Source organism: Andrena cerasifolii, chromosome 3, assembly GCF_050908995.1.
Source record: "Andrena cerasifolii isolate SP2316 chromosome 3, iyAndCera1_principal, whole genome shotgun sequence".
Lineage (NCBI taxonomy): Eukaryota > Metazoa > Arthropoda > Insecta > Hymenoptera > Andrenidae > Andrena > Andrena cerasifolii.
Window position 1 is genome coordinate 9,911,271 of NC_135120.1, and position 24,961 is coordinate 9,936,231.

At 44.8% G+C, this 24,961-nt stretch overlaps 1 protein-coding gene across 5 annotated transcripts in view; it reads left to right on the top strand.

The window, feature by feature from the left end:
- Positions 1 to 24,961, top strand: part of Slo2 (slowpoke 2) — a 146,729-nt gene that overhangs the window by 60,264 nt on the left and 61,504 nt on the right. For 3 of the 5 annotated variants that reach the window (XM_076809176.1, XM_076809177.1, XM_076809178.1), the window contains exon 2: positions 2,688 to 2,934. The exons of the other annotated variants lie outside the window; for them this stretch is intronic. In XM_076809176.1, coding sequence (XP_076665291.1) covers positions 2,688 to 2,934 — 247 coding nt within the window. The remainder of the gene's footprint in view (positions 1 to 2,687; positions 2,935 to 24,961) is intronic. 5 annotated transcript variants of the gene reach the window in all.

The following is a 24,961-nucleotide window of genomic DNA, read 5'->3' on the forward strand; positions in this document are numbered from 1 at the left end:
AGGCTTTAAAATCTTGTTAGAATTTCTTGAACTAAAGAGAATCGAGACACTGCTATGAGCGAGGATGATGCAATGGGATTCTGTTCTTGTGGGAAGTAGCAGAGTAATTTTGATTGTTTTTGCGTGGTTCAGAACATACGCAAATATACAGGGGATAGACAGACGCAGTATTTTCGAGATACACCTGCTTAGCGTTTGCCTCTTTTACACGTGGCTTTTATCATCGACACCACAGACACGGATGGTTTCGAGAGGTGTAGGCTGACTCTCGATTTATGGCTGATGCGCAGCATGTAGTATAGTAAAGAGGATATGAGATACTGTATAGGTGAAGTAGAGGAAGTAAAGCTTAAGAAAGCAAAGCAAGGGCTGCTTCACTTGGCTGTAGCGTCTTCATGAAATTGATTTTATTCTCGTCCTCAGTGCTCTGCATTTTTTGTGAAATTTTCTGCGCCATTAGGGCAGGTGATTACTTAAACGCTGACACCTGTGCAATGGAATTCTACCAGCGGTTAATAAAACAGTGCTTCGGAAGGTTGTCCACTCTGGAGAAGAAGGAGGTATCTCATACTGACGCGCAGAACATATTGTCACGCGTTCAAACTTCACCTTACTCTTTCCTTCGGGTTATTCGTTAAACTGAGCAGCAACTACCAGATATTAATAATGTACGAAGCCGTGTCGCAACATTGTTCTCCCTCGTTCTTTAATACATAATTTAGCGGGTGGTAACGTCGGAGTTTTGAAGAATGTGTTGTTGACGAAGAACGATCGCAGGATTCATATTTGTCGCACGTAGTTCGGCGAAGTTAATAAACGTGACGGAGAAAGTGAAGGAATACGATATCCAATATCCGCCCACGTGTCAGACATAAGTTTCGCGATGACGATTGGTTGAATGATAAATGCCTAGAGACGCGACGGCCTGTTTCTCAGTTAATCCCGAGGTATTCCGCCTGCGAAGGGGGAGAACCGGAGAAAGAAGTTTGACGAATGGTCTCCAGGGAGCCCTAACTACGTACTTAAGAGTCCATTGTTAGCAGGTTTGCCGAGCATTCGATCGATCCAATCGTGACAAACGCGTACATATGTACAACGAAATGTTATCGCGCGACGCGCATGACTTTTAATAGGATGTACATTTTCACCCTTTTGCATTATGCAAATCTCCAAGCGCGGAATGTACGCAGGGTAAAGGGACTGCAAACTGAGAAATATAAAAAACGAACGACTGGGCAATAAAAAATTCCCTTTTCGGTTGACCTTTTTGTGCGTCAGATTTCTCGCGTTCTCTCTCACGTGGTCTCTATTCAGTCGCCTCTTTTCCCAACTACATTCCGTCAGTCCTTATCGTTGACAGATATCTGTACGCACACATCAATTATCTTAACTTCTGGCGGTGAGTCGAGTTGTTGTGTGTACGCTGTTTGAGCGTCAGACGCTCTGAATAATTTACTGCACGTAGTTGTTACAGGCTGGTTGTTTCTGTCTAATTGATATTTCGTGGAAGTGTCAACGGTGAACACCGGGTACCGTTTGCGACTGTCAAACTTTAGATTTCGAAGTTCGTATTTCGGTGAGCCGTGGTTACCGCCGTTATAGTTGCATGCCGCTGCATGATTCCGCCGCGCGGAGTACGTCACGTAGTATTTACCGTGTCCTCGAGGCGCAACGAGACGCCCGGTTGAAATGTCAAGTCCCCCCTGATTCGTCGTGTAGCAAACCTTTGCGCGTTGCGAGCGAGATGCGTTTGTAATTAGCATGTCAACATTGCGTGGTGCACGAGGTCACGCACAGATTCTCCTTCGCCGTCACCTAATTATTTATCCTCATGGTCCCCTCGGTTCTCTCGTTTCTTTATTTCTTTGCTCGTGGTCGTGCGCTGCAATTCGCCCCACTGTTACCGCTGCGTTGCACGATTGCACGATGGGAGAGGCTCAGAATGATGATTGGTGCGAACGAATCTTCCTTGTTCATAGAAGCTTTTCCAACACTATGGATATCTTGATGTTGACATGGAAAGCTACACGAATCTTCGTATTCCGATGATTACTCGGGATGTTCCCTTGTTAGTTGCGAAAATATGAAGACTGTTCGAGTTTTTGTTACAATTGTTTAAAGAACTTTAATAATGATTTTAAGATATTTCATAAATTTTGTTTGATTCTTAAAACACTGTACTTTAACATAAAAATTACAAAATTAAAAAAAATATTCTGAAACCGTGGTTTTTTACGTTTCAATTTTCGGTATTTTTGACCCGGTAGCGACAACCTGTGTTACAATATAGGGTGCGCCTCCCGCCGGGTTAAGAGAAGTCAAAGAATCGTAATGAGGGTAAATTATTAACGAAGGGAGCTAAAGAAAATGCTGTGCATCTTAGACCTATTCGAAGGCTCTCGGTGGAACTACTTAGCAGATCTATGTTAGACGTACCAAGAACTGTGTACATATACTTAGCTCCTCTAAGTAGCTTTCCTCGGAAAGTTCGCTAGTTGGTCCGGGGTACAATCACATTCCTCCTGTGCCTCCCCCCTTCCTCCCTTCTCTGAAACTATCCTAACAATAGGGGGGGAGGCGGGTCGTAAAATAAGATTCGTTTGCACTATGAAAGTTTCGAAGTACTCGTTCGTCGGCGCCCAGTTGATCAAGCATCTGATCGAATGTACTCGCCTCCTTCGGAACAGAGATGTCAATGTACTTCTTCCGGCTGCACAACCTACGCCGTGAGGCGGAGGAGGTACGGAAAAAGAGACATAAGGGAAAAACGAATCGGTGTGGCCAACGTGGGACCAATTGTACGGACCAATCGCAGCCGACAGCTGGATCGATGAATTCCGGCAACAGGGTCCACCGGGGCCCAAGCAGGCTCTTTGAGCGCGCCCCTCTGCAGCCGAGCGACTCGCTCGATGAAATCGCCTTTCAGATACCCAGGTAACGTTTTCGTATTGCACGACACTCTTTTCCACTTTGGTTCGCTCCTACCCCCTTCCTCATTTAAGAGCATTCGCAGTTCCCCGCTCATCGGCCAGCCGAACGTCTCGACACGTCCATTGCTTTCTCCTATCTGACGACTAAACACGTACTCGGTGCATGGATCATAACAATACTAATATAACGATCAACGTTTTATTCACAAATTATTTAGATCGACGGGAAAGATGTTTCTTCTTTAAGTAACTATGGGTGGCGGAGGTCACAGTGAAGTATATAAATGATGCATCGTTACTAGAAAGAATCCGCTACTTAAAGGGGTTAGAAAACAGGCGAATATTTGTGAATTTTTTTTGAAGAAGCGGAAGCGTATATTTTTACAAAACTTTTTGCGCTTAAAAGAGCAACATTTAAAGAACATTTGGTAATTTTTTCGCAGAAAAATATTTAAGGTTATAATAAAGTAACAAGCGACATCCAAGAAGCGTTTTTAAAAATTTGCTTTTGCGCTGAGCACTGCCATTCGGAAGCAGATTATCTAAAATCAGAAAACAAAGAAGATTTCATTTGTATATTAATGTATCCTCAGGTTGACGGAGAGAATTTTCCGAAATATTAATTCAAAACAAAATGGCGGCTATTTAAAGTTGAAATCCTGATTTATCCGCGTGATTTTTGCACAAAAAATTCACAAATATTCGCCTTCTTTCGGCCGCCTGACTAGGTACAATCTCTTAAATTATTCCTCCGGCTCCAGGCAAACAGAATCGCCATGAACTTTGAAGAATTAGAAGCAGCCGGAGTTCATTCACTCTCCGTTGTTCCTAATGAAGCGTCCAGCGCGAATTTTTTAATGAAACTTATCGCGAGCAAACTGCGAGATTAAGCCTCGTCTAGTGTACTTACACAGAAAGAATACCGTGATTGTTTACTCCAGGTCTACGGCATTGCAATGCCATTTATCAGGCATACTTAAACGATCTGCAGCTCTCCAGACAGGTTGTGCTACCCCTCCATTCATCAGATAATGTTGTCTGACGGGCGGGGTGCTTTTTTTCCACGGCCGTATTACGTTTTCCCTCTGGAAACGCCGATAGTCCTGGACTTTAAAGAGGATGACGCGACGCGAGGGCAATTTTCGGGGTTGCATCTTTACGGACGGAACCGAGCCACTTACTCTCCTGATTTTATCCCGCGTCTCAACGTCTGTGTAAGATGAAAACTTGGGGATGATACGGGGGATTGCAGCACGCGGACGTGTGTAAGGGTCAGGGGTCAAGAGGAAACAACTTGAAAGGGCGAATATCGTCCCACTCCCGCGGTGGAACGACTTCCTGCAACGAATGGAGGCTTCATTAATTCTCTAGCGTAGACGCTAGAGAAGATCTTTAACGAGATCCAGTCTTGAAAATCTTAGCGCAGAAAGGCTGTTTCGTTTGAGGATTAATTGAACAAATATTTTCCTTATCACCTCTTTCGACTGGACGCAACTGTACCGCAAAGGTGGACCACGAGCTTTGCCAAATAGTCGTGCCTTGAACTTGCTGCCGCAAGGTGTTCAGTCTACTTCTACTTCTACTGTCTGTAAGCTGTGGTTCCATACTGTTGCTCGATAGCGTAGGCTCGTAGGAAACGAAAATTATTATACAATGCTTCGTTGTGTGACTTCCACCCCTTTGGGATGCACAGCTCCAATATACAGCTTTATTTGTCCAGTTGAATCGGGTTAACTGCGCAGAAGTTGCAAGTATCCTCGCAGGATTAAACGTATTTCCGTGCCACGGGGATGTAAAAGAACTCTTCTAATTAAAGAAGCTCCTAGAAACGCGAGAAGGGGTAGGATATGATGGTTGATCGTAACGTAGAAATCGAAAAGCGAACGGGTGACTGTAAAATGAAGATATTGGATTTCATTCAGAGGTGACAACTCTTTCATAATTCTATCATAAAACGGATATCCCAACTGTGAGTTGGCAAGATAGGGGAAGGAATAATATTCTAATGTGATATTCTGCCCTCTTTAGTTAAATTGCCCAATCTAGCATTTTTTAAACAACCGAGGAAACTGAAGTTTTATCGTTTACTTTTTGTACCGTCCTTATTTTCCTTCATTCGAATTAAAACATGTTGCCATTATTTCGTAACAGCCAAATATAATTTTGTGTAATAGGTGTACCGGTTTAATTAATTGTTTTATATACGATATTATAACCATTTAAAAATGAGTTAGGTTAAATACATTATACTGTTTATAAATCTTTACGAAGCATGTAGAGTTTTCTGACTTTACTTAAATGGTAAAAGACATGTGGAACTTCAAATATTTCAATATAAGTATCTCAAAAATTGAAAGAATGCTGGATAGGACAGTTTAACTAAGAAGGGCAGTATTAACGTCATTTGTCGTCTCAAATATTAGAACTGCTAGTTGATCAATGATGCATCCATGGTTTTTGCAAATATCATGTGGAAATTATTGTTAGCAAATAATATCTACTTTGTACTCTGCAAAGTTACTCTCTAGAAATTATCTGTCAAACACATATGATGATTAGAGAACGTTCCTCGATAATAACCCCTGTAATAACGAAAATGCTTCCTAATAAGGGCCGTAAAAGCTCGCAGGGAAAGGGGCAACGATTGGTAACGCGCCCATGTAAACTAATCGTCCACACGCCCCTTTAGCAAATCGACTTCATACGTTGCCATCAGCTGAAGTCCTTCGACGAGGGAGCAGCGGGTTCCATAAATCGCTGTCAGAATAAAAATTTCAAGTGTATCACGGAACATACATTTACCCTAATCTGGTTTATTGACCATATCTTTTTGCTCCGTCTTATAAAAAGAAGCTCGAGCAATGTTGTCCCCAAATTTATCATCGTTGTTCTCGCGTTTCGGTATGAAATCACAGCGGGACGATTGCCAATGGATTACCGAAAACGATCAATCAGGAATTCTCTTTGCTCATACACCGAAAGCGGTTCAAGAGGGCGAACGTCTCTCGGGGCAACAATGGATTTTCGAGTGGCATAACCACGCGATGAGAATGGCTTTCCATTTGTAATGCAAATCACCAGGCTGTGCCGTCTGCGTACAGTACACGCCGTAATTTGAAGTAACAGGCGGAAGCAAAGTGCACACGCTGTCCCAAAACCCGAGCAATCTGTTCATCCCCCAAGATCCGATGACCACTTATCACACATCCACGATCTGCCGCCGTTTCACCCTCAAAGCCTCCGTAATAAACCAAGTATGGGGCATAATGTCGTTGGATCAAATTGCTATGAAGATTTATATCGGATGCAGAGCTCTTTGTTGTTTATGGTTTTCAATTAAGTCACGGCATATTGGCCTATTATTATTTACCGAGGGCTTTGCGTCGAAGGGTGGACACCCCTGTTTCGAAGCTCGCGTTGAATTAATAATGCGGGCGAATTCTGATAACTTCGTTGTATAATTAAATGTGAAAAAGGGAGGCACGAAAGTGAAAATGTTATTTTAATGAAGGACGGAGGAATTTGTTCTCATTCATCTTCGTTCAATCTTATTAAATGTCAGATTTCCTTCGCTAGGAAAGTAATTAAAAAATTCGTCAGGATCATTTTTTTTTATCAGACTGTGGTAATTCTAGTGAACCACGTTGTTCGTTCTTTTAATGAGCACTTGCACTCGCGATAGCTCAGGCTAATTGTCAAAGAGCTGGGATGATTGCGTTAGAGCTGTACGTGCAAGTGTCTATGGTCGCAGATTGGCGAAAATATTCGTTTAATTATTTTATACCGCAACTCCTTACCAGCGAATGACACTGGAATACAAACTCCTCAAGTATGTTTAAGACCTTATATTTTAAGGTGGGTAAAACTAGAACTTGTTTGCGCGTTTCGCTTCGACAACAATCCAATATCTCGCCCTCCATTCCTTGATTAGCTGCCGTTATGCCGGTCACTCTTACTGATGAGATACGAATAAGTGGGAGTGAAAAGTTTGTTTGCGGATCGTTCTGGTATTTTTATGAAGCTAGCGAAACAGTTTAAATCAACATCGATAACTTATTTCGATCGCTTCGATTAGGTGACGATTTACATGCAACACTCGCTGATGAAATAATTTCATATGTGTCTAGAAATCTTTCTATTTCTCTAAGTTTTCGCTAAAATACAATCAATGCCAGAAGTTTAGATCTTCCTAACATGAGTAGGTTTTTCGTATTATATACAGCAGCATACTTGCGCTTCTCTGAAGAGGCTGTAAATTAAAATTTTTAAATTAATTGTTGCAAGACTTACATATATTTTTAAAGTCCCTACCACATAAAATAACTTCACGCGAAATAGTTTGTGAAGCAATGAATACTTGCAAAGTTCCAGGAAGGTGCAGATCAATTTTATTCGTAACAGATTGAAGAGCGTGTCTGACCACAGACGCTCCCTATCTCCTTGCACGGTCACGTCCCACTTCAATCTAGCATTCTGATAGCACAGATCAATCACATTTCCCAGTATCTTGCCATATAATTGATGAAGTTAACAAGAGCTTTCTAAAGTCGTCGAAAACAAGTGCATTTAAAATTCTCCAGTCACACTGCACTTTATCCTGTTAAGCGAAGTATGAAATTTTCTCTTCCGCAAGTAGAATAAGTGCATTTGAAAGAAATTTGTATAAAATCTGTGTGTGTGACTGTGCGATGGTCATGCCGTCACACGACACAATGGAGATCCATACATTCGCGCAAACTTTACATGATAAAGATTTCGATTCGAAATGATCTGATTGCTAGTCCATTTCGCGACGATTTCCACTTCCCTATATCAGACGATGAAGCGCAGAAAATGCGGTTGGAGCAACCTAAGGAGTGAGAGGTCTGCGAAGTGGATAAAGTACAGTGCGTGGTCAGACCGGAACACGCACCTACCTGCTAGTTCTGCCGCATAGGGGGCAGCTGCCGGCAGCTTGCAGATACGAAACGTTCAGTGCTGCCTTCTTCGAGTGGCGCCGGTCGTTTGTCGAACTAAACTCATCCCTTGAACGTTGCAAGCTCTCCGAAGTGTCGGAGCGCCTCGCCACTGAGGGCGGCCGTCGTAATTTCTTTTGCGAAGGGGTGGCCATAGACGGTCCATGAACGAGAAAAGGATCTCGAAGCAAGATGCGGGGCAGATACTCTGGAAATTATCAGATAGGAAGGAGATAAAGGAAATAAAACGGAAATTGGGGAGGGCACCAGCTGTAACGTTCCTCTAATAGTAGCGGGTTCCGGACTAGCGAAAGTCTGTGCCTCACCCATCCTCCTCGTTCTCTTTTAGATACTGCCTCCGCCATCGCTTCGGAAGCTAATGCAGCGGAAGTGGACTTTCAACTATATTACCCCTAATCGCATCGACGTTCCGCTTTGCACGTCGCTGCGCGTAATTTCGGACTGGATCCTCGGTTTACGGGATGCTCTTCCTTCCGTCTAGGATCGTACCGTTCACCTTCTTGCCCTTTTCAAGCCACTCGTGGAACTTAGCTACACGGATTTCGCGTAGTGGCTCATTAGCGACGGAACGGGTCTTGACGGCGTCGTCAAGAGCACGTGTTTTCTTGGGAGAGAGCCCCTCTTTAAACGTCGCGACGCGTGCACGGGAGTAACGATTAAGAATACATATGCAAGTTGCGTCCTTCTGTTGCAAAATTCTTCCTACTTTAAGATTCATCGTTGCTAAATGGAAAGATACATAAATTTTTATGGTAGAACAGAGACGTACATGCAAACAATGTATGTATATTCGCTTATCTAGCATTTGACTTAATTGAATGGGTAATCGAACATTTCGCAGATTGTATTGAATTTAAAGCCTCAACAGCTTAGATTAATTGCAAGTGGGGATTTACAGCGACCGTGAGGGTAATAAGTAATTTCCGGACCTAATAACGTTTCGGTACTACCAAATATGAAGCAGTAACCAGAGTAACTGTACAACGTTTGTAATGTATGCTTGCGTCTGATCAGTTCTTGGTCTATTGTTCATTTACATATTGATTACAATGGGTAATTGTCATCGTAGATTTGAATGTGGTCGACGCCTGAATGCATATGCAGGGTGAAATGATATATCATCGGAACGTGTGATTAGAAATTCTGGTGCAATATCGACGAATTACAAATGAAGCCTGCTGGTGAAATTCTTTGTAATTACGAAACTCTGATAATGTTTTGGTTTATTGGTCGTAGATAACTTTGAAATGAACGGATATTTATGCTGCGGTAATTAGCGAAGCCTTAATATTTACGAATATGAGGGAACCGATTGACATAAACATCAATTATCGAAGGGAATACACCATCGGAATAAACTGACGAATTCACATTCTCCTTTTCACATTGCGACAATTTGCAATATTCTTCTTTCGTCTATTTTTTTTTTTTTTTGCCTGGAGTGTCTTTAATGCTGCACGAAATTAATATGCATTTCCTGGCGCGACGGCGTCGTCTTGATACTGCTCTTGAACGGTACGTTTGTGAAAGTTCTGCGTGTACATCGAATATTAATGTCCAAACAAGCTCTACGTGCATGATCTTAAGCAGTTTCTAAAATTCATGAAAATTCATCAAACTCGGTAGTAAATTTCACTTTAAATGTACAGCGTGCCTTATATAAAAATATGAAAAGAGTAAATTAACTGCTACGACGAGAGATGAAAGGTGGTATCGAGATTCAGTAAAAATATCGTTTGTTGTACCAGCACATCGTACAAGTATTAATAATTCCCAATGGAACGTTGCACGACGCTTCTATTAAGGATATTTCAGAGAACGTGTTGCTTAATTCCCGCGATTATTCTCACAAGCTATTCGTCTAACTTAATTGCTGCCATTAAGAGCCTCTATCGATTTTCGATTAGTAATCGATGAGTTATTTAAACCCATTTACGTTGAACAGACTTCACGTGTCCATGCTCTAATTGTAAGACGTGAAGCAAACGACGACGAGGAACACGAATATGTTATTACATGCATTTTAGATATATCGTTTACTATCCTACTAGAATTTCGACGTACGATCAAACGACAGCCTAAAAATCGAAGTCTCTTTATTGCTACTTAACCCTCGTATCGGCCTGAAGGTTTACGATCGGCAGGGATACTGTTTTATAGACAGGGATGCCCCACTCGTAAATTTTTGTATGAAAATATTTCGACATACGAAATAATAAGTGCCGCGTAAAAAATGCCATGCCCCAGTTTAAGGGCATCACTATATTCATCGGAACAAATAGCAGGGAATTAACAAGCACGGGTCCGAAAATGGCTCGTTTGGAAATTATAAGGATAACTTGCGCACGGTATCCTGATTCCAAGATTTATAACATTAAGGCTTTGACTTGGAGCACTACCTCTTGTACATCTTAAATCAAGAAGTGGAATCGCTCTGTACTTCAAGATCAATTATTTCCAGTCCGGGTGAACTTTATTTGTTTCATTTATCGCCGGCTTTTCTACTGAGTTCTGTAATATACTTTACGGCGCCTCCCTTTTCTTCTCCGTCGATTCGACATTTTTACAATTTCTCCTGCTAAAGTTGTTAGCTGAGGGCAGCTGACGCCGCGATGAAATTAGTAAAAATGACGAATAAAATGAAAATAAAACAGAAAGCCGTAGGTACACCGTTTCCTTTTACATTGAATTTTATTCCCCCTTGCACGCCCCCTCGGCTTTCTTGCGCTATTATTCCTGGAGGAGGCGAATGAGTTTTATGTTTCCGACCGGTAAAGGTCATTCTTCCGACCGAAATTATTTCGAAGTGGATTGACCATTCCCCCAGATAAACCGATTTACAAGCTAGGCGCAGCTCGGGTTGTTACTGCGCGCATTACGAAATGGGGGAAACTTCATTTGCCACCGGGAAAACAGGAGACGTAAACTGTTCGCGTTAAACTGGCAGTAGGACTTACAATCTCCCTCTGCGATTTACTCCCGGTTCAATACCTTCTGCCTTTTTCCACTCCTCCCGCGTCTTTCGTCCTGCCCAGAAATGTCGGGGCGAAAAAATTGTTCCCTTCGAAATGAATGCGAGCAAGAGCTTCAGACTGTTACGGATAATTGATGTCGTCCGTAACGATTGCAGTCTAGCAGCCAGGTGAAAGAAGGGGAGCATAAAGTTTAACCCTGTTAGGATACAGCAGTCGAAACCGCGAGCAGCTCTCCGAACAAGGCACAGATTAGCCTCCTCTTGGCTATTGAATTTCTCAACAGCGGGCCGTTTGAGGGCTAGCAGCACGAGGAGCAGAAGAAAAATCTGCCCAACGCTGCCGACGATTAATCATCCTTCATCTGGCTTTCCAACCGTTTCCTTGGCCCTTTCCTTGTTTATGACGCCCGTGGCGAGGAAATTGGCCACGCAGGAGGATCTTGGCTTGTGCCGCGTGGGCGGGGGTGGGGAGAAGTTGCACGAGCTTGCGCGGAACTTTCATGCGCGGCAAGGGAGCCGAAAGCTTGAGGCTGAACCCGCTAGTCGGCGCTGGGCCATGCCACGCGAAGCGCCTTGTGTTCGCGAAGCTCGCTGAGAGGAGCTGCCAGCGCGCGGCAACCTCTGGATGCTACCTCCACGGCGGGCCAATGAAACCTCGGGGGCGCCGCGTCTCCGCTTGAAACTGCCCGCCTGGGCGACAGGGCTGCGACACAGAGCCGCCGTTCGCAGCGAGCCTTCCGAAACATGCGGTACCTCAAGAGGAAATGCCGTTGCCTCGACCTGAAGAAGAGCCGTGATACCGAGCCTGTCTGACTGAAGGGACCTCGAGGAACAGTCGACACGAGGGGAAGGAAGAGATCCGCGCGCCCACGCACCGACACACCGACCATCGGAGTTCGTTGGTTCCCAATCGGAGGAGAGATGTGAACGCTAGGACCTACTCTCCTTTCTTTTTCGTTCGTCCCTTTTGTTCAGAGAAGACGAGGGCCACCGCGCGCGCGACGAGCAGAGGATCGTTGACGAAGAGCACGCCGACACGTCGGTCGATCGTCACGCTGTGCTGGGGGCCTGGATTACAATCGACGAGCTTGCCGCGGGACCAACAGAGCCAGAGGACGCGTCTTCGTTTCTACGTGGGAGTCAGTATCGGGCAGAGGATCGTCGCGGATCGAGGTCTCTATCGTAGCGAAGGGTGGAAGATGCTTCTGTAGAGAGATCGAGAGGAGTGGTCGCGGTGCGATCACGGGATTACAAGAAACCACATATCAACACGTAACGATTGACTATCAAGACAGAGAGGAGTCGTCTCCCTTTATTCATCGTTGTCGGCGTTCTCCGTGTCAACTGTGTTTCCGAGTGGGAGCAGGTTCTACCACGAGTCCTGCTCTCGGCCGGCCCTCCGAGTAATGCACGGCCTTGCAACGGGAGCATGTGGCAGAGTGGACCTTTTTATTTTCCCACCGTCCCGGCTGACGTGTCTTTTCCAGGAGCGCCTCCGCGACTCATCCTAGCCCCGTTACAATCAGCCCCTCAGGCATACTAACGAAAGGGGGAGATTTCATTAGGAGGGAAGCGCGAGGAGAAGAGGAGCAGGCGTCGTTAGAGGGCGAAAGAAAGGAGGCGGATTCTGGGTGACGACGGGATCGTGCTCGCGCCTTTAACCGACTCAAGAAAATAAAGCAGCGAGCCGGGGAGAGAAAGTGAAGCAGAGGAGAGAGGCGAGGCGGGGCGCCTTAGAAGGGGAGCGAAGATACCTGAGAGCGGTCAACGCTTTTCTCTTACATTACGATATTATCGAGCACGCTGGTTGGCGGGTCCAAAAACGTAGGGTATTTTTAATACACGCGCGTGGCACACGCATCATACGCCGTGTGCGCCGTGTCCAGATGGCTGGTTAATTAAGTGTTAGATTTAATCGTCGTTTGCCGTTCTAACGAGCCGAGGAGAGGAGGAGAAGTAGAAGATAAACGTGGTCCAAGTAATAGAAGCCGATTGTAGCCGCGCGGTCCAACTAAACTAGTGACTTACAATTAAGTTATCCTCTACATGTTGTGGCAACTGTGCATCGAGTACCTTGCGTAGGCGAGCGGCTTAGTCGCCGCGGGGCGCGTTATTTTTTACGATTCTGTCGCCGAAGTTTCGCGAACGAAAGTCTCGTAGCCCGTGCTGGCAGCTACATTTACCATTAAGTGTCCGTTGCCCCGTGGAACAAGTGTAATTCGTACGTGGCCGCGGAACAGTTCGCGTGTAACGCGAAGCAACCGCGGCGGTTCACTGCACCTGGCTGCACGGTCGGCGAAGGAGCGAGCGCTGTCTTCGATCGTTTAGCCGAACAATCGGGGAGCCGAGATTATCAGTCGGTGGATCTCCTGCGGGACGGGATAACCGTGTGAAACAACAGCGCGAAACCGGGACAGGGTGAGGGCAGGCCTGATTAGCCGATGTGGAAGTCGTTGAAGATATTCAGGATGTGTCATCGAGCAAGGCACTAGCTATGACGACTTCGAGCAGATACAGCAGCTACAACTGTCTTACCAGCTGGGACAGCTATGACAGAATACCAAGGTAGTAGAACGATAAATTTTGTGGGGGCGAGGGGCAGGACTCTCCATTATGGGATTAGCTTCGTTTTGAGTAGCGCACGCTTTTAAGCGAGATCCATGATTCACGGTGGGGGTATCGTAGCCTCGTTAGGAGGGACGATGCTTTCCCTGAGCTATCGATAAATTATTGAGTCGAATTCACTGCCGTTGCGTTGGTTCAATTGAAGCGGAGCGAAACTTCTGCTTTCCTGCTTGTACACTGTTGAATCGATCGTGGGATTCGTATTTTCCCAGTAGAAGCAACTAATCCTTTGATGTGGCTCTGTACGATCTCTTTTGTTTCTTTCGATAAGCTTGAATAATATCGAAGCACTATGTATTTTACACTTAAATGCTCCACGATTATTTCTGAGGCTTTGAATTCCAATTATTTGCTCACTCGCGTGCATTATACTCTGATAAGAAAGCTTGCGCTGATAATTTTTCATTAGCAGGACGCATCTGACTCGAGCGCGTTCTTCCAACTGTGGGCGATAAAAAATGTTACGTCGCCCCGCAGCTCTTCTCAGTCTCTCGGTTTTTATCGGTAACATCGCCGTAGATTCGCTGCAACATTTAAGCAGGATTACTTTTCGCGAGGATGCGCCGGCAATCGAATTACAAAACAATCTATTCCACTGCAGGAAGTCAATAAAACTACGCTCGAAGCACGCTCGTGCATTTCTTTCAGTTCGAAGCGGGAACGACGGTTTTTGCGCCTCGCTGCTGTAATAACGCGACGCGCGCAAGATTACATTTTGACAAATGCGCCGTTTCATTGAGCAAGTGCGAATTCCAGGGGACGTTTACGGAGTTATTGTTAAAGAATCGATACCGAGACGAGGAATCTGTCCTCTTGCATCTGTAACTCCTAAACGCTGCGACGAAGGAATACGCACATCCGAGGGGACGTTGATATACTGGGGAGGAAAAACTGGAGGACACCAGCTCGAAAAAAGCTGCGGCCATTTACAGACGGTTGATCACTTTCCTGCGTTCTATCGCGTTTAATGCAAGTTCAATTTAAAAACAACCGCTTCGCCACGGGACAATTAATCACCGTGCGCCTTCCAAACGTTGGGTTACATCCCGGGTCCGAGGAACGGGACACTTTTCTGCTCGACGTTGGATGAATTAACGTCGAACGCGACGAGAAACAGCGTCGCGCGTTTACCCTTCCCCGCCGATATCGAGGATCTAGATTTTAATTACGAGAGGATGCCCCATTCATGTTTTATGGCCGCGAAATTTGTCCCCGCGAGCAGCCGCGTTTTTCCATTACGGATCTGAATATATGCGATCACTTGATCGACGACGAATTCAATTACCAGCGATCCGTTCTTTATTGACAAGTTCCGTCTTGCTTCCAGTCGCGTCGCTTTCGCGTTCAATTTTCCTGGCTCCTTCGTCCAATGTTCTCGAGGGAACTTTGGGTAAAATCTGGCCTAGAATAACCAAATCGAAAAGTTTCAGAACTGTACATAGGTGTATAGTTCTACGCGTGTTCTTCGAGGCACAAGAATCGTTCAAGTCTGAGGGCTTCTGGAAAGAGTATGTTCAAGTATTCCAGAGCTTATTAAAGTTCAGTGGCTGCAGTTACTTTCTAGGCGTATAGTAATTGATAAAACGAAGGAATAAACTCGTGGTCCTGAATCAACTTTGTTCGAACGAAGTGTAGTGTTCCATCGCGAGTGTTGTTAGCTGTTCACGTTCAATTGAAGCGTATCATTTGTCGGCAGGGTGACTTACTTGGTTACTAAACTGTTCGTAAAGGAAACTATGTAACAGAGAGCCACGTTAATTTCCCATGCAACGCAGGTCTCTTCTAAGAACAAATTTAACCGAGACGTTTGTCACGAAATTAAATAAATCCAGGGCTGGCAGGGCTTTCCCCTCGTTCCTCTCTGTTGCTCGGCATCGTTTTACGATTGACGTTAATGTGTCAAGTTTATTAATTAAGATTTCTGGGAAACTTCTCCCCGTTCCCCAAAGGCTGAGCACAAAGCTTGATCCCGCCATTCTTGCGCTCCCGGAGCAACTCGGGGACAAGTGGTTAGTAAATATTTGATTCGCAATCCTAATACCGAATTTGCGAATCCAGCTAAAAGCTGCGTGCGTACACCGTAGGCCACCCGCCTGTAAATGAATTGACATCGCTCCGAAGCTGAACGCCAGCTCTGATTGTTATATAATACCTCACTCGATGAGAGTGCAGATTCCAATCTTGGAGAATTCAGGTTCATTCTCCAGTGACACAGCCGTTTATAAACGTAATTGCATGGAATTGGAGAACAAATCTCCACTTAAGAAACGACAGCCATTAAATCTCAATCACCGGACGGATGTTTTTCACGTGTTTTGATCAACCCCCTCTATTTCGCTTCCCCATTTCTACGCATTTTCTTGCAAAGATGCACGCCGAATTAATCCCGCGGAGAACGTACAACGAAGTCGTGACGAAATTGTTAAATTCCAAACACCTGTTTAATGCGCTGTTAATTTCATGAGAATAATATGGGTTGTTTGCTCATAAATTACAGGAATTCCGCCAGGATTCGGTAGAGGCTCGTAATTAAGGAATAAAAGCGCGCTGTTTCTGGAATACTCTTCCGTAGGTTCGCGCAACGTTGCCCCGCTCGATTCATTAACAGGTTTCGTTAATTAATTATCAGCTGCGTTCCACGAACTGTAAGCACCCGCAAAGGTGCGATTGTGACATTTACGCGCGACCATAAACGCGTACACCGCGCCAGGTGCCGTCATTCCCATTTTTATTCATACGCGGAGCGACATTTCGCGTTCCCACTAAACGTTCGCGATGGATCGTTTCGTAGGGCACTGTGACTTACGAATTCATGTCATCCGCGTTTCATAAATTATTCAACGTTCACGCGCTTCGTTATAGATGTACTCTAAACGTTCGTTACATCATTTCCTCGTCATTTAACAATACAATGTGCCGATGATTAATTACACCGCGCCTGTTCACCGTTATTATACGTAATTAATTACCGATTGCAGCTCGGTACGCAAGCTGCGTTCGCGCGGAATTATACGCACGGTTCTTGAGAATAAAGATAGATGAAAGTTTCCTTCAGGGGAGTAATAAGAGAGTTTGGTGTAATTATTCCCGCATTGTGCCTTAATTTCTTTGTAGAAAATAGCTTCTTGTAAGCGCGCGCGCAACGTTATTTCACCAGCCTGTCTAATTTTCGGAAGGCACTATCGCATTTCGTTAGTTAGTTAGAATAGATATTATTCGCGATTAATACTGTAACTTGGTGTAATAGTAATGGTTTCAAAATGACTCACGTAATTCACGCAATGTTAGCGAGGCAAAATTCCTTTCCGAAAAACTAGGAATCAGCACCGCCACGCAAAAGTAGGTACAAATTTAGTGCGAATACTTCACCAGCTTAAAGTCCAAATAATTGCAACTGAAAGTTCACACAGTGGATGGTTGAAAGGGTGGCGTAGTCCTGGTCCGCAAACTGCTCTAACGTTGAATGCAAGTTCCAATTCCTCAAAAATTCTTGAAGGACTGTGGGCAGATTCGGGGACGTGGAAATATTGAGGTTCCTTCAATTGGATTCCTGAATTCCTGAAGTTTCTACACGCTTCTAATCTCAAGCAATCAATTTTAAAGTCTAAAATCTGAACTCTTATCTGACATATTTGAAATTCTACAATTTTCACCTCGGAACATTGAGATTCTCCTTCCTACGAAGGAAAAAATTATTGTCCATAAAAGCAATGCAACAACGCATAATCAATGGATTATCCTGCATTTATTAACCCTTCGTTGACACTGGGTGTGAGCCACCCACAAGCTGATTTTGACGCTCTGTATCTTCTATATGCAAAATGAATACCTTTCTCTCAAAGCCAACTTGCAAACTATTTTTTCTCTGAAAATATTATATCTGAACAATAACTCTGTAGATTTTTAGCTTCTAACATTGAAATTTGTAAAAGTTACAATTTTTTGGAGATTTTCTTCGTGGTTTCTCGACATATGGTAACCTATATTTTTTTACAAAAAACTGTGATAAAATTTCAATAAAAAACTACTAGGATACAGTCTACAGACCTTGAAATTGACCCACGATTTTTTTCATAACGATTAGATTCTTCAGATGACAATGGCAGTCGTTCAAAAATTGTTCTGGGTGCGAGCCACCCAGGTATGTCAAAGTTGATCGAAATAAGAGGTGTGTCAACGAAGGGTTAAGTGGCTGGTAGCAACAAGTAAGGCAAGCAGTCGAGCTCATCAGTTTTGTAACGTTGCGCAAACTTTCCTCGCTCAATTATTCGATTAAGCTCCTAGCAATGTAACGTAATGAATGTAATTTCGATCGCGCCATAATGAAGTGACAGTTTCGCGCCTTCCGACGAATTGCTAAGTGGCTGAAAGTGTTCGGCGTCGATGAAATCACGTTTTAAGAACCCGATTGTCTCGCAGGTCTTTGAGGAGTGACGAGAACGCAAGTCTTGCAGGTAATGAAATTTCGATGGGCTCGAACTCTATTGAGTGCATCTTGATGTTCGAGCCTGCTAGGCACTTCGACTGCAGCGTAACGCAGTTACAAACTTACGATTCGGCTATCCACGAGAATTTGCAGCGATAAAATCAACGATAGAACTTTAATGCTTGGCGAATTGCAGATTCTAAGTTGTTCAACGAACACGTTACAGAACTCCTTTACACTTACGAAAGGTAATACACTGAAGCAAAGTCAGGAATTTTATCTCAACGGTGATCGATGAAGATTTACTCCATCAAGAGTGGAATTCCTAAATGGAGACACGATGTCAACAACCGTAATCGCACTCGCAGCTAATTAATTATAGCCGTGACAGAATTTAATCTTTTCCACGGATGAATATCATCGCGGCGCAATGAAAATGTAACCCCGAGGCCAAAACAAGTGTTTCTTTGCTCTGTTGTTTCTGAGGCTAGTGCGCGGTGTAACAAAGTTCACCACTCGCCGGGATGTTCTTTCGCCATTTCACGAAAACATTCCCAAGCGACCCGACGTTTTTCAGAGAGCTTCGAAACAAGGACGAATGGTCTGGCTGAATGAGTTCGCAAGATTCATTCTCGATGCCCGGTAGACTTTTTAATTATCACACTCGTCCTAAGGAGCAAAAGAACGGCTGGGGAGACTTAATTATGGAAAGAGAGAACCGTTCGGTATTGGCATCTGCCTGGGGTTTAACGAACCGACAAAAATAAATCTCATAATCATCTCTTGCGCGACGATCGCGTCTCCGGAGTTCTTCGTTCCGCTTATTTGATCACCCCTTGGCGATCCATTGCTCACCTACGATTTTATCAACGCGTACGATGGATTCCTTCAACGAATCGGCTTCCCATTTCATGGATCACTTTGAGTTTCCATCTGCTACGGCGGATCCAGATTCAAATTACGGTTAGCTTAAATCTTTCCCCGAAGCAAACATTTCTACTCCAATCATCGACTGTCCCTGCGCCGCTGATCCAGATTCATATATCGAGAGACCATTCCCCGAAGTTCGCCCTGGCTTACTGCCCCCCAACCCCTGCTTCGTAACCCTTCAAAAATCCTGCGCTATTTCCTAAACCAAACGCAGTTGCAATTCTCCAATCGATTCAAGTTCCAACCCCCTGTTCGGTACGTTCTCAATTTTTACTTCGCTCTAGCATCGGTTCAACCTCAATCCGATTTCACTTCAATCCCAGTTTCGCTCAGTCGAACATTCGACTCTGAAATATTAAACTGTACTCTGCGCTCTACCGCTCTAAAGCGAGCAAACAATTCGCTAAGGAACTGGCAGTGTATTTTTCTCTTCCGCCCCATTGCATCGCGTTATCCTCTGTTAAAAGGACACTGATCCTTATTGCATAGGGCCTCGCCAAAACCGATTGGTAGCTCCAGATTCCCTGCTGGCAAGCCTATCTGCCATCATCACCGCGAATTAGACTGGTTTACGACAGGCCCGGCTGCACGTATCGCGCGGTAATCAGGTTGATACAGCTGGTGGAAGCTTAAATTCGACTGGCTCGAGATCTGCTAGCGGCAGAAGCCACTCCTAGTGACGTTGAAGGACTGGCACTGATCGAAATGCCTTGTTACTCGGGGATACATACCTGTAACCGGGTCGATATTTCGATGGAAGTCGATGCACCCGCACCGCTAATGAAACACGGCCGAATGTCAAGCTTCTGTGGACCATGGACTCGTTCGGCAGAATAGCGGTTTGATCGTAAAAGCGACGGTGATCAACCGACTTGCCAGGCCAGTTCACGTTTAATTGGCAGAACGGTGGATGCGTGGCTGCAGCCGAGCGACAGGCGTCCCGCGTTCTTATCGCTTCCTGGCTTCGCTTAATTCAATGGGCTTTCCTCGATGCGTCCCGATATTGGTTGCCCCGGGCCCTCCTAATTGCTTCTTTCGTCGGCTGACCTTTCCTCCTCGGTCTTTTGTCGCACTGTCGGAAATTCTGCACCCTTGGCATTTCACATTCGGTTGCTAGGGAGCGCGGATCTATTGGAAGTAGTCCTGACTTCGGAGAAAAAGTTCGTACCTTCACCTGCCCCTACAATTTCGATTTTGCGAAACCTTTGGTGTACGTAGTCTCCCAAACTTTGCGGTTTTTTATGAGGGGCTATCAATTTGAACGAAGTGTCATGTACTGTGTTACTCGCGTAGCTTCGTTTGCGTGAAAATTTTTGTCGGTCAGAGCATTATTCATTCCTTTCGACGTTGACATTTCAACCTCCAGTTTGTAGCGCGTGGATACCGCGGTGGTTGGATTTATTTAAACGGTTCATAAATTTTCATGAAATATTCGATGTTCGGGTTAGTCGTGTGATCTTATTTCGGTGATATTCTTTTCGTGAAATATATAACACGCTGTTATTAATCACCTCCCTTTATCGTCCACGTCGTTTCGTCAAATATGCGTAGCTTTTGACATTTCGTCTCAGGCAGGATTAAAGGATCGGGTTTGAATGCCAATGGAGTCTATCAGGCGTGGGCGAGATAAGGGTGATTTGAGTTACCAGTTAACTTTCTTCTTTTAAGAAAGTTTCCAAGTGCTACTTAAACATTGGTACTGTTACAGTCACCTTTCCTCCCAATACTATTTTGAAGTGTGAAAATACATAGAAAGCTGTGGAGACATCTTACAGTTTTTAACATTTCGACAATTTCAATTTAGAATTGTAATTATCTTATTAAAGAACAATACTTTGGCCACAATGGTACATGTTTACGGAATTTGAAACATGTTAAAAAGAAGTAGATGATCTGAAAGTAGAAGTAGATGATCTAGAATTGACTAATGCTTCATAGGGATTATTCGTTGAAAACGATGACAGGACTTTCCATATCGTTTTCCTGTATCGTGGTAATTTCATCTTGTAATGCTAATGATTTACTTAAACACTGTATATTGGCCTCCCATTAACTCGTGATTATTTAATGCGAAATGTAGCGGGCGAATGCAACAAGGAATGGCCGATGGAAGCTACATATTAGTACGCAAACTGTCAACAATGCCTGGCGGGATATACGTTGAAACATTTTTAATGGAAATTCGACACACGCATAAAACACGAAAAGCGAATTATTGCATAAATTATTCGCTATAAATTCGGCATTAGGCGACACGTAAAATGAACGTTGCAATGCTGCATGTTACACGCTACGCGCGGAATAAATTGCACAGATGAAAAATGAATTGCATAGTCTGTGGAGCTCCGAATCGCTGTACAGTAAAATGATATTACGAATCGCATTTCTTGTAACATAATAGTCTGTTAAACTTACAAATACGTCGCCGGCGAGAAAATCCATGAAAGCATGTATCACCTTAGCTTTATTTTACACGCCTTACAAAAACAAAAACAAGAATCGAAGACAATGGCTGGCGGGTAAAACCGTTCGTCGAAGTTTAGTCAGAACTCGTGTGGCAGCTTCCAAGAAAACTATTGCTGTGGAAGCATCGAATCGATTGGTTAGTGGAAGTCCGTAAATAGTAAACATAAGTACTTCGAGTCTCATTATATAACAGGATTTCCAGGGTTACACAACCGCGCTCTCTGGTATCATCCCCCACATTTTCATCCGATCGCTCGGCGTTCCTTGAAATTCCATCAGCGCCGTTAATTATACCCGGTGCGATTTATCCCCTCGCCGCCGTTGATATCGATATAACGATCGCTCGAAATTATGGGCAGCCGATGGTAAACGCGTTTAAACGACGCTTTGCTCCGAGGCATGAAGAGTCCTACTTTTACGCCAGGCCCACCCCCTTCCCCCCCGGGGCTCCCCTTTTCGACGGCTGGGGGTGAGGAAAAACGAAAGCAAAGCTCGAGCTTTTCTTTCGCACCTGCGAAGAGGGAGCACTATCGATCAAGTTAATTGTAGAGGACTACCCTTTCGCCGGCGAAGGGGCCAGAAATCGTGATTAAGGGGAATGGCAGGAACGGGGCCTCGAATTGGTCGGCCGCTGGGGGCAGTTAAGTGGCGACCTCGATAAAGTCGAAAGGACTGCGGCCAATGCTGTCGGATGAATGATTCATTTGCTTCGAAGGAACCCTCGACTTTCCCTGTAGTTACACGGAGCGTCCCGTTTTAATCGAACCGCGGGAATACCCTGGAAATCATTAGCGGTATTAAACAATATATCAGCCGGAGGTTGAAAGCATTCGACGGCGAGACGGCGATCTACGGGGCATTTAAAATTTTTATGACACCGCCCTCCGTGTCAAATCGTGTAGGTGCTTCTTTGGACGTAATATTGCAACTTTTAAGAGGACGGAGACAATGACCTATATTAGCCTGGGTCACGCAAGAACATTTGGCCAATTGATGCAATGATCGTGATCAAATCTACGCTGCTCTGGAATCATAGCCAAGAATAGGAAGCGCTCGTGTGGGCATATTGTTGTAAGTTTGTTCAGGATTATTGCGGCAATTGACGAGATAATTGCTAAGCGTCCGTTGCATTCGGTACATCCAGTGGAAAATGAAAAGCAGCCGTAGTAATGTGGAAAGTAAAATGTCGACGAATTAAAGGGAATAAAGAGCTCGCTTTGTTAAACCCATTTTCGTCGGGTATAAACATATTCTATTTATATAACAACCCTTTCTACGCCGTACATTATCTGTCAAGCGAACGATCCATTGACGCGCCATCATTTTAGAGATGTTTAAGGTGGTAATAGACCATCCTCTAAGCGTTCCCTTCTCGTCGACTTTTTATGGACTTTTTACACTCTCCCTTTCTTCCCCTTTGCGCGGGAGAAATTTATAAGAAGTCCCTCATTTATAATGTCGTCACTGTTCTGAAATGAAGTTTCATTCGTGGCTGAATGAACTCCTCCGTTCCTCCTTTTTTTTCCAGAGCATTCAAAGCCAAGCATTTCCTCCCAAACGAGGTCCGAGGTGTTTCTGATAAAACGCTACGTTTTATTCACCTCTTCGTTTGCTTTCGCCCCATTCACCTTGAATAGCTGTTTTTCAATTATTATAAATTGCATCGTTAGCATCGCGGTTCTATACTGCCGTAACACCTGAGGGAGCATAAATTTATAAGCCCGCGAATCCTATTTACGTTATCTGCTTCGATAAGCAGGTTGTTCATCGTTTCCGTTGGTCACGTTTTACGTGTCGTTAAAATACGACAAATCCCACCCCCCTCTTCTTCTATTTCATGAAACAAAGGAAGAAGACTGGCCGAGTGAGCTGCTAAGTTGAATCCGCGATCGAAGGAACGGGTAAAGTGATTCATTCCCACTTCGAATCCGGGAAGCTCGATAAGATCGACTCACCTGTTGCGAACACGGAAGTGAAATTATCGGCCGACGTCTAAACCTCGTTTGAACGAATAAGATTGCCGAGAGATTTTGCCTCCGCCTTCCACCCCGATGACTGAGAAACAAATTACTCAGGCGTTTCGTGGTTTAGAAACACTGGATAGTGAAGGAAATTCGGGAACATGAAACCCGAAGAAGAATTCTTCGCGATTCTCGTCCAATTGGTTACGATATGTAGCTGAGTGGCGAATACCGCGCCGAGTGTTGAGAAGAGAAAGCGTGAGATTTCGAACTCGAGACTAAAAGGGTCGACTGCGTATCGCCGTGTATAGGAGATACGCATTTGGTTTCCGTCAAAGTCAAGTGTTGGGCCAGCCATTTTTTACCGAGGTTCGTGTCCTCGCCTAAGCCGGAACCGAGGTTCTCCGGGGTTAAGGGTTCGACTCGGGTGGTCGCGCGTCGATGTTTTCAAACAGTCGCCAAAACCCTCAGGAAGACATAAATGTGGGATCAGGAACCCCCACCACCTTAAGAGAAGGACGCGGAATTGCTTTAATATCTATAGTTCAACTATGAATATTAACAAAAAAATAAAAATGGGAGAAACTTACCTGAATGATCGAAATAACAAGTTTAGCTTGCCCACGGTATACGATTCGTGTTACTGCTCAGCATCACTCAGTGCAATAAAAGAGACACTATATGCGTGTAACTATGTAAAGCAAACGTTTTGGAAATGTTTGTGGAAGGGGGCAGAAGGCGTGTTACTTTCATGACGCCGTTACGTTTGTCCCCGGTCTCCCCTATTCCGTGATTTTCAAGATGATACTGTAGCGGTTTGTTCACTACTTCGCCTCCATATTGGACACGCGACTTTTCGGTATGCTTGGGTCTTCCCCGTGGGCCTGGGTGAGTCAGGCTATGGCCACGTATGCATCTGGCAGCCAGGCTCGCCCAGGTCGGGGTTTTTACAACGCGAGGACGCGCTTTTCGCGCCGAAATTTGCCGCGCGTCTTGAGGGACGCGTCCCTCTGAGAGGGCTGTATAAATAGCCTCCAGAGGTGACGCGCGCTCTCATTCACCCTCTGACTCTTACCTGCCCTTAGAGGTAACGTCTCGCGTCGTGTCTATCTGTGTTTGTACGATTCCTTCGCTTGTGTATTTCACGTACATCTTCGTTTTTATATTAAAAACAGTGTGGTGTTAAAGTTATATTATATTTTCCTTTAACTCCCTCAATACCATTACCCCCTTTGTTAAAATCGGTAGATATAGGAAAGCTCGGGGCTCGAATCATTCCCGCGGATGCGGTTCGATCATGCGAGATTGACAGCGGCGCAAATCGCCGGGCATGTATTATTTAAGCGCGTGCACAAGTGCGCGGCGCTCGCCGCGAGGACTACGGGTGGTAACTGGGATTGCGCCTTGATTCATGGACTTCGTTAGGCGAACAAAGCCATTTCAGTTGTTGTTTGTCGAGCCATTTCCTTTTGAGAGATGCACTCGAGCGTTACCTCTGGTCCCTCGCGACCTCCTGTCCTCTGCCCCAGAAATACTTTTGCCATGGCGGCGTGCAACTGGGCGCATTAATTAGAGGGCCGACCGTGGAGGACAGTCGAGCGACACTGCGTCGTGAAACATTTCCAGCTTACGCGCACGACAACGGACACATGCCGATAGTTTAAATGTAGATC